General features: G+C 41.0%; 1 protein-coding gene across 3 annotated transcripts in view; it reads left to right on the top strand.

Moving 5' to 3' along the window:
* The window catches only part of lpin1 (lipin 1), a 72,915-nt gene that overhangs the window by 33,871 nt on the left and 24,960 nt on the right, over positions 1-14,084 (top strand). For 2 of the 3 annotated variants that reach the window (XM_062983758.1, XM_062983752.1), the window contains exons 4-8: positions 1,564-1,889; positions 3,004-3,111; positions 5,350-5,457; positions 9,527-9,656; positions 12,459-12,783. In XM_062983758.1, the coding sequence (XP_062839828.1) occupies positions 1,564-1,889; positions 3,004-3,111; positions 5,350-5,457; positions 9,527-9,656; positions 12,459-12,783 (997 nt within the window). The remainder of the gene's footprint in view (positions 1-1,563; positions 1,890-3,003; positions 3,112-5,349; positions 5,458-9,526; positions 9,657-12,458; positions 12,784-14,084) is intronic. The other variant, XM_062983761.1, reaches the window with a different exon arrangement.

Genomic DNA, 14,084 nt, shown 5'->3' on the forward strand with positions numbered 1-14,084 from the left:
GGTAATCATTATACAAATTAAGCACCGAAACATCATGTTATACAACAAATTTCACAGAAAGAGTAGTTCCATGCGCAGTAATGCTATGTAGTAATTACTGTATTTACAAATTTACCACCAAAATATCATAATGAATTTAAAACACTGACTACAAAAACATTGATTACTAAAAGGCAGACTGCGTTGGATAATCCAGAACATTGGATAAGCGAATGTTGGATAAGTTGAGATTCTACTTTAATATGAAATAATTACTGTGATAGAATAATACAGAACAATATAATCTCAAAACCAGGACAGTAAATAAAGAGCAACACTCTGAAAGCAGGGAAATTGGAAATTCCACAAAGGAAACAATCAGGGCCAGCTGACACAGACAAAAAAATTGTATATTCACAACCTTTAGGAAATAATAGCCCCTGATGGTGCGGCGTGTTAAAGCGCTAAGCTGCTGAACTTCGGGACCGAAAGGTCGCAGGTTTGAATTGGGGGAGCGGAGAGAGCCTCCATTGTTAGCCCCAGCTTCTGCCAACCCTAAAGTTCAAAAACATGCAAATGGGGGTAGATGAATAGGTACTGCTCCAGCGGGAAGGTAACGGCGCTCCATGCAGTCATGCCACATGAACTAGGAGGAGTCTACGGACACCGCCAGCTCCTCAGCTTAGAAATGGAGATAAGCCTCAACCCCCAGAGTCAGACATGACTGGACTTAATGTCAGGAGAAAACCTTTACCCTTTACCTTAACTACTACCAATTCCTCAATACTTTATTTCCCATACCACCATACTTTGCCACAGCAAAGCGTGGCCGGGCATAGCTTGTTGTATTTATACTTTAAAATAACTTAAGCTGTTTTGCTCGTTCTTTGGAGAAATGAGTAGAACTATCATTCTGTCTGTACAGGGCATCAGTTGACAAAGACGTTTGCAGTTTTCACATTTACATATTTAATTATTTGCTGGTTTGTTCTACTACTTTATTAGTTGCACCTCCTTGTCCCAATTTTTCTGTTTCCTCACCTCTCTGTTGGTGTCATTCCAACAGTGCCAGTCCCTCACTCCTTTCCCCACCATCCCATTGGAGCCTCATCAACATTTTAAAATCTTTCTTCCTTGCTTCCTCCTCAACTTTGAACTTCTTCTTCCTTGCTTCCTCTTCACCTTTAAACCTCTTTCCTCCTTGCTTCCTCCTCACCTTCCCATCGAAGCAACAACCAGGTTTCAAATCCTTGCCTTCCTGTCTTCCTTCCTGAACTTTATTGCCATCATTCCACCGCAAGCCTCTGTCTTGGATTTAAAGCCCTTCCCCACTGATCCATCTCTTCTTCCACTCACCTAAATACCACTGCGTGTTCAGTCTGGTGGGATGACAGGCAATGGTGTCCAGAGTGACCTAGCTGAGGCAGTAAAAGGTAGAGGGACTAAGTGAGCAAGAAACAGATGGACAGGTAGGGCTGATCCATCAAAGCCATTGGCGTGTGTACTAGAATTATTCTTGCTTTTAACGCACGTGAATGTGGAAGCCTGATGGTAATGTTTTGGCTTTCTCCTTCTTTTCTCCAGGAAGCTATTCCATACCACCTGGCTACCTCTCCTATTATTTCAGAGGGGGCAGCCCTCATGGAATTACAGATTAAGAGAAACTCTATCGAAAGGATAAGAAACATCGATGCTGGGACTTCTTCTCAGCTGCCAAATGCCGCCTCTACATCTGCAAATGAATCCATGACTGCAGGAGGTTCTGTGAAGAAAAGGAGGAAGCGGAGAAGGAAATCTACCCATAAAATTGACATTTCAAAAAGAGATGAAAATGCAGATACCAGTGAAGATGAAAATGTGTTCGCTATAGAAATCTCTGATGAAGAAAATGAGCTGCTAGAAAATACAAGGTATGGTTGTTGATAAAACTCAGTAACATCATTTATTCAGATATATTAATGTTCTGTTAGAAAATAGCTATAAAATACAATAAATAATGCTTACCTCCATTTTTTGTAGTAAGTTTAACAACACCATTGAATATGCTGGCTAAGGTTACAACATTCGGAGAGTCTTAATTATGGGACATCTTTAGACACTAAATGTTATACTGGACAGGCATACTCTTATCATATCAGTCAAAGTTAGTTTATGGGATTAATTTTTAAGGTTAAGACTTTATAAAAACCAGATTCAGAAGAAAACTGGTTCATTTAAGGTTCATAGTAGCCTAACAAGTCCCCATATCAAGAGAAAGGAGGGATAAAAATTAAGTACACAAATAGGTGTTTTTAATCAAAGTGTAGGGACGTTCTGGAAACTAAATTTCTGACTTCCCAACGATCAGAATTCACACCTTTTTTTGCCAGGGGCATATATTCTCTGGATACTGGATATTGTTTTTGTTGTGACATTAGTTTAAATTCAAATTCAAGACTAACAACAGACCCATTGAAATAAATTGAAATTGAAACTAGTCATATCACTTTGAGGTTGTTTAAAAATTCCATGTTTGTCCTAAGGCTTCACTTCTGTCGGCTATTGTAGGTGGTATTGGTAGCAATATGGTATCCTTATACAATGACTATGGCTGCTGTGATTATTGAGGAGACAGTAGTGCAGTGGTTCTCAACCTTTGGGTCCCCAGATGTTTTGGCCTTTAACTTCCAGAAATCTAAACAGCTGGTCAACTGGCTAGGGACCCACAGATTGAGAACTTTCAGTAGTGGAAGTGGCTTCCAGGAGGAGAGGGGTTTTTTGGCAATAGAACCAGCTTGCTCTACCTACTTCATTCCCACTACATACTGCTTGAAAAAGTGCCATATGTCAATATAATTGATGGTTTGTCATCATAAAGCACAAAAATGTTTCTGACAATAGTATGACTAAATCTAGCTTCTTGGGTTCAACAGTTCATAAAATAGTATGGGAGGAATGACTATTCTTGCAGTGGTAGTACTACTCAAGGGATCAACTGAGATTATGAAAGATGGTGATTTCTTTTTTCTTTTGGTTTATATTCAGAACGTCTATTCCTGATCTGTGTAAGGATGAGCCACTTGAAGTAAACTGCTCTGCAATCAACATACTTTCTCATCCTCATTCTGATGGAGAATGGTCACCTCCACAAAGGTACAGTATATGTTATTGGAATTAGCTAAAATGCCTTCTTCCAACAAGTTCAGGCAGCTGAATGGAAGGAAGTTCTGCCTCACATCTAGTTTTCTGTATCTCAGGACTAAACTACACATTTCACATGTACTCTTTCAACATAACCAACCACTCCAGGCTTCATGGAGGACTCAAATGCACAGTTACATTTGAATATACACAAAAAACTGTCGCCAGTTCCAAGTAGTGGCAAGAGAGGCCATCTGTCACTGAATATCAGAATACAAGCTGCCCCCTTTGGTTTTTTGAACCTAATGAAATCCAGATTCAGGTTCCCATAGATCAGTAGTTCTCAACCTGGGGTCCCCAGATATTTTTGGCCCACAATTCCCAGAAATCCCAGCCAGTTTACCAGCTGATAGGATTTCTGGCAGTTGAAGGCCAAAAACATCTGGGGACCCCAGGTTGAGAACCACTGCCATAGAGCCACAAAACTCCGATCTGAGGCCAGCTACTTTTTCCCAACCTGACTTCCCAGGGCTGTTGTGAAGACAAAAAGTGTGGAGGAGAAAATGTGTCACATTCTTTAGAGCAGTGGATCTCAACCTGGGGTCCCCATATGTTTTTGGCCTACAGCTCCCAAAAATCCCAGCCAGTTTACTAGCTGATAGGATTTCTTGGTGTTGAAGGTCAAAAACATCTGGGGACCTCAGGTTGAGAACCACTGCTTTAGAGGAAAGTTAGGATGGAAATGTAACTTACAAAATAAGCAAATAAATAACATTTTCTCACCTCACACTATTTTAAAGTGAAAAAATGTTGAGATGGTGTGCACATGTAAATGGTCTGACATTGAAAATACTTGTTCTTCACTCTCCCTCCACCATTAGTTATAATGGAATATTCATTCCATATGGATGAAAATGTGTCAGTAGAAACAAGCTATATCAATCTGAGTGTAATCCTACAGCTCGAAGCAAGCCTTTTTATTCCTTCCAGAGCTTGGTAAAGTTACTAATTAGACTACAACTTTTTGCCAGCTTAGCCACTGGCCATGTTGACTGGAAGATACTGGAGAATCTGAAATTGATAGAATAACCTTTTGAAGCTCTGACTCCTCACATATATTTTAGGACATAGTAAGGCAGCTCTGAATGCCATACAGCTTCTCTCTTGTCAATAATGGGAGAATAAAGAATATTACTCGATTAGGAAGCTCTGATTTCCATAGCACCAAATTCACATGTGTGTCTTCCTATTGTGGAACATGTTATATATGGAAGGGTGAATTTTGTTGTTTACAGAAGCCTTGCTTCAAAATTATTATCCCATAAGAGCTAGTGTGTTTCCCTGATGTTTATTCCTGCCTTCCATATATTGTAAACAATGCCTGAAGTGTTAGTAAACAGTGGTGAAAGCTTTTGTGTGTAGCAGTTTTGTGTACAGTGGGCTTTCTGAGCTGTACTCAGTTTGATGCTTGCAACCATTTTCCAGCAAGAGGCCAAGTCATAGGTTTTATAAAAAATATGCCAAGGCAATTGAGCACTATTAACCAGTTTTGAAACAGTTTTATATAATTTAAAACAGGTCCAAAGTTTGTGCATTAAATTTTGGCAGATTTGATTCCTTACAAGTAATTTGTATATTGTACAGATTTGTTTTCAAGCATGTTAAATAGTGTTTGAGGGAGCCTAGATATTTTCACATTTTCTCTACTGTTCTGTGCCCCTAACTCCTGCGGATATGGAGAGACAACTGTAGTTTTATAATAGTATTTTTAATTCAGCATACACTTTTCACTAAAGAAATGCTAAGTATCTAAAGAGTATATTTGTGTGTTATATGCTTGTATATGTATATACACTCATATTACTGAAAATGTATATTTGCATGTCAGTTCACATTTTAACATTCTTTCCAAATTATGAAGTGTCACACCAAGAGAAACTGTTCTGTTTCCGTAGTGTTGATTGCTTCCTTTCCTGTGTTATAAATAGTTGCCTGCTAAGTTCACAGGCAAATGTGAAAGTTTTTGTGCACAGCACGTTGATGCCTTTCTGAAATGTACCGTAGTTGCTTTTCTGGATGCTTGCTACAGTTGTCCTGTATTTTATCACTTAAGAACTCCACCTTATTTAAAATGAATTTTTTGTTTTTAGGGGCCCCTGTGAGGGCTCTATTAGCATATGTTGATTGGCGTATATGATGGAATAATGATGCCTAATTTTTCTCTCTTTTACTATACGTTACCCTGACCAGTAAACCTAGAACATGTACAGGGAAGTCCTCTCACCTTACTGTTCCAGCAGAGGGAGGCTTGTCTAGTTCTTGTCCTCACCAGTCTTCTCACTATCCAGCCACACGCAGGTAGAACAGCTGCTTTCCCACTTTATTTGCAATGATAATTAACCCTTTTAATATTCCTAACACAATACAAACCTGGTGGTACTGATTAAACTACTACCTATGACTAACCCAGTAAGCCTACAGGTAAATGGTGAGTTTGCTTAAAACAACTTGGTAAATGTCCATTCTGCAGCAGAAATCTGAGAAATGTAATATCTGTTTGTTAGAATTGATAGTTGGCTTGAAAACTTTACAATGGTCTTCATTTTGGTGCCATTAAATAACATACCTACTCATGTTTGGTGACTTTGGGATCAAACATGACAATCTATGACATTGATTGTAGCGTGCTAAACAGAAAAACATGAAATCATAGCACAAGGGGTTTCAAAAAGATAGACCCGGTTTGAAATCATTTTTCTTCAACCATTCATTGCTCATGATTGAAACTCTTTACTGCTCGAAAGGGTAGGGATAGAGTTTCAAAGGATTGTGGAAGGCTTTCATGACTGGAATCATTGGAGTATTGTGTGGCTTCCAAGCATTTTCTCCTGATGTTTCACCTGCATCTGTGACTGCCCTCTTCAGAGAAACATCAGAAAAAAATGCTAATAGTAGACGGCCATACAATACTGCAGTGATTCCGGCCGTGAAAGCCTTCCACAATCCTTTGAAATTCTATCTTCAGAGGTCCTCTGAAGATGCCACCCACAGATGCAGATGAAACATCAGGAGAAAATGTTGCTAGAACACGGTCATATAGCCTGGAAGCCACACAACACTCCAGTTTCAAAGGATTGTTGTTACATGCCTCTCCCAGCGCACAAACAGCCCCTGGCCTCAGTTATTCAAAAGATGGTGATCCCGCAACATAAGCCTAATGAGATAGTCTCCATTTACAGAGTTATTTTTTTGATTTGTTTTTCTCTCAAAATGGTTAGTAAAACTTGATAACTTGATAACTCACTAATCCATTTGTAACTTCGTGTAATTATAACATGCGGCCATTGTGAAATATACTGCTTTGAAAATGATATGTTTTTTATTTTAAAACCATCTCTGTAGTATGGCTGGTAGATCAATCTCTGTGGAGCAATGGGTCTGCTCCGTATTTTACAGTCACATTTCCTGCAATTGCTTCAAGTTGAGAGGGAGTGCTGTTAGAGACCCTATATTAGCATCTGCAGAGCTCCCATTCAAATTGGAGAAGCTTGAGGAGATGTGGTGGTAAAACCCAGAGTGGATTTGCGGCCTCCATGTGGGTGGATCCATCAGTGACTTCCTTGCATGTTGCCAAGGATTTCATGCTAGCATTGTTGCCTTGGATGCCCATAACGTGCCCTCTTGGCCTTCCAAGGTAGCTTTGTTTAAGCATGGATTATGTGCATCCAAATGTCTGCACTGAAGTGTACATTTGCATGCTGTGCATCTGTGTGAAAGAACCCAGTATGATAATCTAGATCATTGGTGTCCAACCTTTTGTCCTCCAGGTGTTTTGCACTTCAGATCCTACAGTGCCTAACAGCTGGTAAACTGGTTGGGATTTCTGGGAGTTGAATTCCAAAACACCTGGAGGATCAAAGGCTGGGAACCCCTGATCTAGATGTAAGGGCACACCTAACGTTTTTTTTTTTACTACTTTTAGCCACAGGGTTCTTGGCATTTCAAAAATAGCAGGCAATTTAGCGTCCCTCAACAAAATCTGCCTCATGTTGAAATTTAATGTATAGAAATCTATCCCTTCTTGTCGACTTCAATGGAATTCTGGAGGAATAAAGATATCTTTCATGAAACACAGAAAGCAGACAGTCTAATATGAAGTCAACAGTGTTTTTCAGTGAAAGTTAGTTTAAAAGCAGTTCATGGTTCTGGTAAATAACACAGGAGAGAATTGAAACTAATTTTCCCAGGCGTCTTAGCTATACAAAATCCAGTCATTACTTTTGACAAAGAGAATGATCTTGATAGAAAATCCCAGAAGACAACTCATTGGTTGTTCTTCCCTTTGTAGAGCTAAAAGAGGAAACTCCTTTATACAGTCGTCCCCAAGTTACGAACAAGATAGGTTCTGTATTGACAGCTAAAGCCAAATCTCACTTTGAGAACCAGACCTTGATTGTTATCATCAGAGGCAAAAAAAGTTTCCTCTTTTTTGCTGGAAGGAACAATATCAGTAAGAAAATAGTATGATGGAGGTGTCCCTTTTAACTGGAATTGCCAACAGTTAGGTTACTGGGATAGATGGATGGAAAGAGCTTGACCATCTGCCTATCTTCCAGCCCCTTTTATCAAAGCATTTTCTCCTACTCATTTGAATTGTTGACCTTCATGCTTATTTAACTGTGTGGGAAAATATGTAGGCGGGCAGATCTCTTGTCTTAAACAATTCGTAACTATCTCTTGTGTATCCTTTTTTACTTCCTCTGTACATTTATAGATTCATAATTTCCCTTTCTGTAGAGTCTGTTGGTTCACTGTCTCTGATTTAAAAGATAGCAATAGATTTCCTGTTGCTGATTTTGTAAAGCTATCAGTCATAGATCACAGTCCTTGAACTCTCCCAGAAAGATATCTTTGGCCTCTTCAGAAGATGACATTTGTCTGTAAATTTGCACAAGAACTCTGAAATTGTTGTGTCCTTCCACCCCTCATTTGTATTGCAAAGAATACATATACATACATAGACATATTTCAGTTAACAAAGCCTCTAAGAGTGAAACTCTTTTTATAAATGGCATCATTCCTCCTGTATGAGTAAGTATATGTTTAAGTGCAGTTTCAGATACTGTATAAAACAATGAGGGCACTTAATTCTTCCAGATCCAGAACACGTTTTTGCAAAACTGTGATCTGTACCAAGGGAGGGATATATTCAGGACCGAAAGCTCACTAAACTTCTTGTTTGTGATGACACAGGCTCTCTTGATAGATTAAGGCAGGTGAAGACTTTTATATCCCTTAAAATCAGCTTTGGCATGAGAAGGAGACAATGAGCAATTTGGGGGAGGGAGCGGAGGAGGAATGGTCAAATTTTTCATAATTTGCACTAAATCCCCCTCTGCAGAGCTTCCCTTTTTGAAGCACACACAACAAGCACAGAAGGAATGCCTGTCTAATCAAAAGTACCAAACAATTCATCCAATGTTTCACATTTTTTTAAAGTTCATGCAGAACAAAAAGTAGTCATTCTGATTTAGCTACTGCTTTGAGAGTGGAACTGGCTGTAAGTTTGGAGCAGCTTGGTCCTCCAACTGGATACCCATCTCTGTTTTAAAATAAACTTTATTGTTGTTAAATGATGCTGTGGTGGTCAGTATTCCATCTGAGGAAGTGACAGAATTGGGCTCTTAAACAACTAACCCTACCCAGTCTGTCCCATGCATGGATCACCTACCCCACTCCAGAATAAGCTCAATGGAAAACTGATTCCCAAGGTTCATATAATGCAGAAAAACAAAGGAAATCAAATTGTGCAGACTTGACCCATCTCATATTGCAATAGGTGTGAGAACTGTGCAAGTAGATAGGTAATACTAAAACTTACTCCCTGGGTCAATTTCCAGCTATGGACCCTAAGCCTTCAAGCATCAGGCTAAAGTGAAACTATCTAGCAAGCTATGTTAAATACAAATGAATCACTTCTGTTCCATTGGACAGCAGTTATCATTTGCCAGTGATGTTAAGAATAGGGATTCTGTACTTGGCAGAAAAGACTAGGCTTACTACAGCTATACAATCTGTGCAATTCGTGTGTGTTGTGGAAAAATTATTGCAGTTTCTACCTTTCTGTTGTTCAATTCAGGATAGCTGGATGTTTTTTAAGGGGTTCTGGCATTATTTTTGGAGTTCTAAGGCTCTGAATCTCATGACGTTTGAAATCTAGCCTCTCTTGGCAAAGGCCTTTATCTTGTTATAGGTATCATTATTTTATTAGCTAAGAAGTGCATTTGGCATGTTTAGGTTCACTTTGATACTAGCACTGTAATGGGAGTGTGCAACAAATTGGACTGAAAAGGTACATTAACATTTCCCCTCCCTTCTCCTATTTTTCCCCAATGCCTTACTCTGTTGTTTTCCTTTCTTTTTACAGCCCCTCAGGGTCCCGGCCTCCCACTCCTAAAAGTGATTCAGAACTAATCAACAAGTCTTCGGAGAGAGGTATTCTGAAGAGTGACCCCCAAATGCATTGGGACTGGGGAGAACTACCTCAAGCCACAAAGGTAGGAGAACAGACGAGAGAACAGGACAAAATGTTTTCAAGTGAAAGTGATAAAGTACAGGTTGGGCTTCCCCTATCTGGAATTCTTAAATTTGAAATATTCTAGAATGGTCCACTTGAGTGTCTGAGACAGTGACACCTTTGCTTTCTGATGGTTCAGTGTACACAAACCTTTTCCAGGCAGAAAATGGTGGAATGATGAGAGGCAGTCTGTTGGGGATGATGTGAGTGGGATTTTGGATAGCAGTGCAATTTTTAAGTCTAGGTTTAATTTTAACAAACATTTTAATTTTTTTTGTTTTTATACTTACATTTTAATGCATTTGTCCTGTTTCTAACTGCATTATATCATGTTTTCTGTTAGCCATTTTGAGTCCTTATACAGTAGAGTCTCACTTATCCAACATAAACGGGCCGGCAGAATGTTGGATAAGCGAATATGTTGGATAATAAGGAGGCATTAAGGAAATGCCTATTAAACATCAAATTAGGTTATGATTTTACAAATGAAGCACCAAAACATCATGTTAGACAACAAATTTGGCAGAAAAAGTAGTTCAATACGCAGTAATGCTATGTAGTAATTACTGTATTTATGAATTTAGCACCAAAATATCATGATATATTGAAAACATTGACTACAAAAATGTATTGGATAATCCAGAACGTTGGATAAGTGAGACTCTACTGTATTTGGAGAAAGGTGAAACAAAAATAAATAAATAAATACATAAACAAACAAATAAAGTTTCAAGTCAGGTTTATGGAGAATTTTTACCATGCTTAACCATGCCTTACTGCAATGAACTGCCTCTAGACTTGCAGCTGACCAGTCTATCTAACACCCCTTCCACACAGCTGTATAAAATCCCACATTATCTGCTTTGGACTGGCTTATATGGCAGTGTGGATTCAGATAAACCAATTCAAAGCAGCTATTGTGGATTATCTGCCTATATTCTGGGTTATATGGCTGTGTGGAAGGGTCCTAAGGCTGATGAGAACTGAACTTTAGCAATGTCTGGGAGAGCAAAAATTTCCCAGGCCGGCCTTAGTTTTGGTTTCACAAATCATGGTCCATGGTCCCTCAGAGTGTTGGGGGGCCGGACTATAGTTTGAAAAAAATATGAACAAATTCCTATGCACACTGCACATGTCTTATTTGTAGTGCAAAAAAAGAAAAGAAAGAACAATAAGAACAATTTTAATCAACATAAACCTATCAGGATTTCAATGGGAAGTGTGGGCCTGTCTTCTTGCTGATGAGATAGTCAAGTTAATTAGGATTGTTGTTGTTGTTTGTTGTTGTGTGTGCCTTCAAGTCATTTTAGACCTAGGGTGAGCCTAAGTCTAAAACTGAGGGTGGGGGCCAGATAAATGACCTTGAAGGGCCGCATCCAGCCCACAGGCCTTAATTTGGGGACTCCTGCTCTAATCTTTCCCTCTTGACTAGTATCCCTGAAGAGGTCACAAGTTTCTATTCTCATTGCACCCTTTTATCAGCTTGTCACTTTGTGTAAATGAAGAGAAAGTACAGCTTGTCCAAACATTATCATTTCAAACTATGAGTTTCAATCCAACTGTTAGTCTCAGGTACAATAGACTCTTTAAAAAAGAGGCTGGAAAGCTACCTGCTGGAAATGGAAGGAGATTAAATTGTTTAAAAAGGATTCTGGGAGTTGGCAGAGTACATTTTTGCTCATTTGATCAAAATTGAGTTGTTTTTGGCATGCTTATCAGCTGAGTTCTCTTTTATGGACTGTCCGGCAGGTTACGCAATTTGTAAAAATATCATTTTGCACATCTTTAAGAAAGATACTCAAGTTTGTTCGGATCCTGCCAGTGCTGTAACATTTATACAGCTACAACTGCCTCAGGGCAATGTTGAGAGAAAGATAGGATGTAAATTAAATTAAATATATCCCCTTGGTGTCATGGATTTTCTCGTTAATGAATCCTGAAAACAAGAACAGACTCCTGGTGATGATGAGAGATTCTTGTCCTGTACTTCAGAATGAATATCGTTGAATAAATTTGCATGACTGCTAAGATTTTGTAGCTCCTCCAATCCTTCCAAAACTATGTTTTGGTCAGAACCCTGGATCAGTGTCACAAGGAAGACACAGTCACAAAAAGATTAAATTTACAACCCACCTTTCTTCTACCAAGGCAAAACACATGGGGACTCCAAGGCAGCCTCCTATTTACGCACTGGCCAAAACCAAACTCTATTAGCGTTCACAAAGCAGATCTTCATATACCTTAGATAGGACCTGAGACTAATGTCAGTAGATATTTGAAAACATGGTGTGAACTCAGCTATTCTCATAGAGCCCCCGGTAGCGCAATGGGTTAAACCCTTGTGCCAGCAGGACTGAGGATTTGAAGGTCATGTTACTGACCTGAAGGTTGCCGGTTCGAATCATGGAGAGCTCGGATGAGCTCCAGCTCCATGTGGGGACACGAGAAAAGCCTCCCACAAGGATGGTAAAAACATCAAAACATTGAGGCGTTCCCTGGGCAACGTCCTTGCAGACGGCCAATTCTCTCACACCAGAAGCGACTTGCAGTTTCCCAAGTCGCTACTGACATGAAAAAAGCTATTTTAATTAGTTAGAAAAAAGTATGAAAATTTTCTTTAGAAAATGTGCACCGAGTGTTGTATGAAACAATTTAACTTTGCACTTAATGACAGCAGTGCAGTGTGACCTGAAAGCAACATACAGTGTCACTATTCAAGCTTCACCATGTTCTCCAAACCTATTGTTAATAAAAAGGGTATGCTTGATTTTTCCCTTTCTAGACTTCTGCTTCTCTCAAGCCAAAAGAATCCAGCACGACAGTGAATGTGTGTCCTTCTGAAAGCACCCATTTCCGAATCATTCCGAGTAACAATTCGGAAGAACTTCCAAGTACATCTGCCTTATCTATCCCTGCGCAGGATAGTACAGTGATAGCTCTTGAGGAAATTGAACACCGGAGATCAGCTGGAGCTGAGATACAGGAGCCAGATGTGGACACTTTAGGGGCAGCTGCTCCTCCACTCCCTGCAAGCGAAGAAGTAAAACAGCCTGTGACGTGCACAATGCACCCAGTGAGCAAAACAGACTCTCCCTCCAGGAAAAAAGGCATGGATGGCTTTGTTCTGTACAGTTAAGATACACACACACCAGGGCCGGCCGGAGATATTTTTGAATGTGAAGCGGGGGTGCTGAAAAGCGCCCCTGCCACCGGCCCCGCCTCCCGCGCCCTGGCCCCGCCCAGCGTGCCCTGGCCCCACCTCCCACGCTACGTGGGAGGCGGGGCCAGGGCGAATAGTGAGGGAGGCGGGGCCAGAGTTGGCCCCGCCCCCCGCCCAGCGTGCCCTGGCCTCGCCTCCCACGCAGCATGGGAGGCGGGGCCAGGGCACGCTGGTCGGGGGGGCGGGGCCAGAGTTGGCCCCGCCTCCCACGCTACTCCCGCTCGCCCGTCTGGCCTTTTCTAGCTGGCCAGACTGCAGCGGAGGTCCCTACAGGCCGCGATTGCGGCCTGGAGGGACCTCCGCTGCAGTCTGGCCAGCTAGAAAAGGCCAGACGGGCCAGGGCACACTGGGCGGGAGGCGGGGCACCGTCAGGGCGGTGCCCCGCCTCCCGCCCAGCCTGACGGCGCCCCCCCGGGCCTGTGCCCGAGGCGGCGGCGTCAGGTGCCTCTATAGTGGGGCCGGCCCTGACACACACACACACACACACATGTGTACATACATACACATACTTGGGGATTATGAAACTGAAACAATTTGTAATTGGAGACTCTAACTGACCTAAGTGTTGAGAAAAAAGCAGTTTGTGTCATATAGAAACAAGAACATGAACCTGGCACTTCAGAGAGAAAAAAAGAAAGAGAGGAAAGTTTTTTTTTCCAGATTGAACCCAGGTTGCAAACCAACTTTAGCCAACACAAATTTCCAGCTGCAGATCTTTCTAGGTTACATCCTTTACTTGAAAGATTGATAATCACGACAGGGATGTGCGGCTGGACTGGACTGGTTCTTAAGGCCAGTAGGTGAGGTCTGTGTGACCATACCTCCTGATGTCACCAGACCTTTAGCACAAATGCTGGCTGGAGCTTCTCATCCCAAGAGCTGGCTTTTGCCCTTTCACCTTCAAAGCCATGCACACTTGCCTTTGAGAGTCATTTGAGCCCCATGGTTGTGATTCAGCCTCTGAAACACAACCTGAGAGTATTTTGCTACCGCTTCATCTTCCTTACCAGCCACTACACAGTATCACTGACTTCTTTCCCACATAGGAAGAGTGAAAATGAAAATTTGCCGCTGGATGAACACACTTCTCTTTTCCATCACCTCTGCAAACTCTTCTTTTTTACCCTGTTCCAGGAAGTAGGGGTTTCCACATACCCTCCTGTTGCAGTAATGTGTGTGCAACTGTAT

This window comes from Anolis carolinensis, chromosome 1, assembly GCF_035594765.1.
Source record: "Anolis carolinensis isolate JA03-04 chromosome 1, rAnoCar3.1.pri, whole genome shotgun sequence".
Taxonomy (NCBI): domain Eukaryota; kingdom Metazoa; phylum Chordata; class Lepidosauria; order Squamata; family Dactyloidae; genus Anolis; species Anolis carolinensis.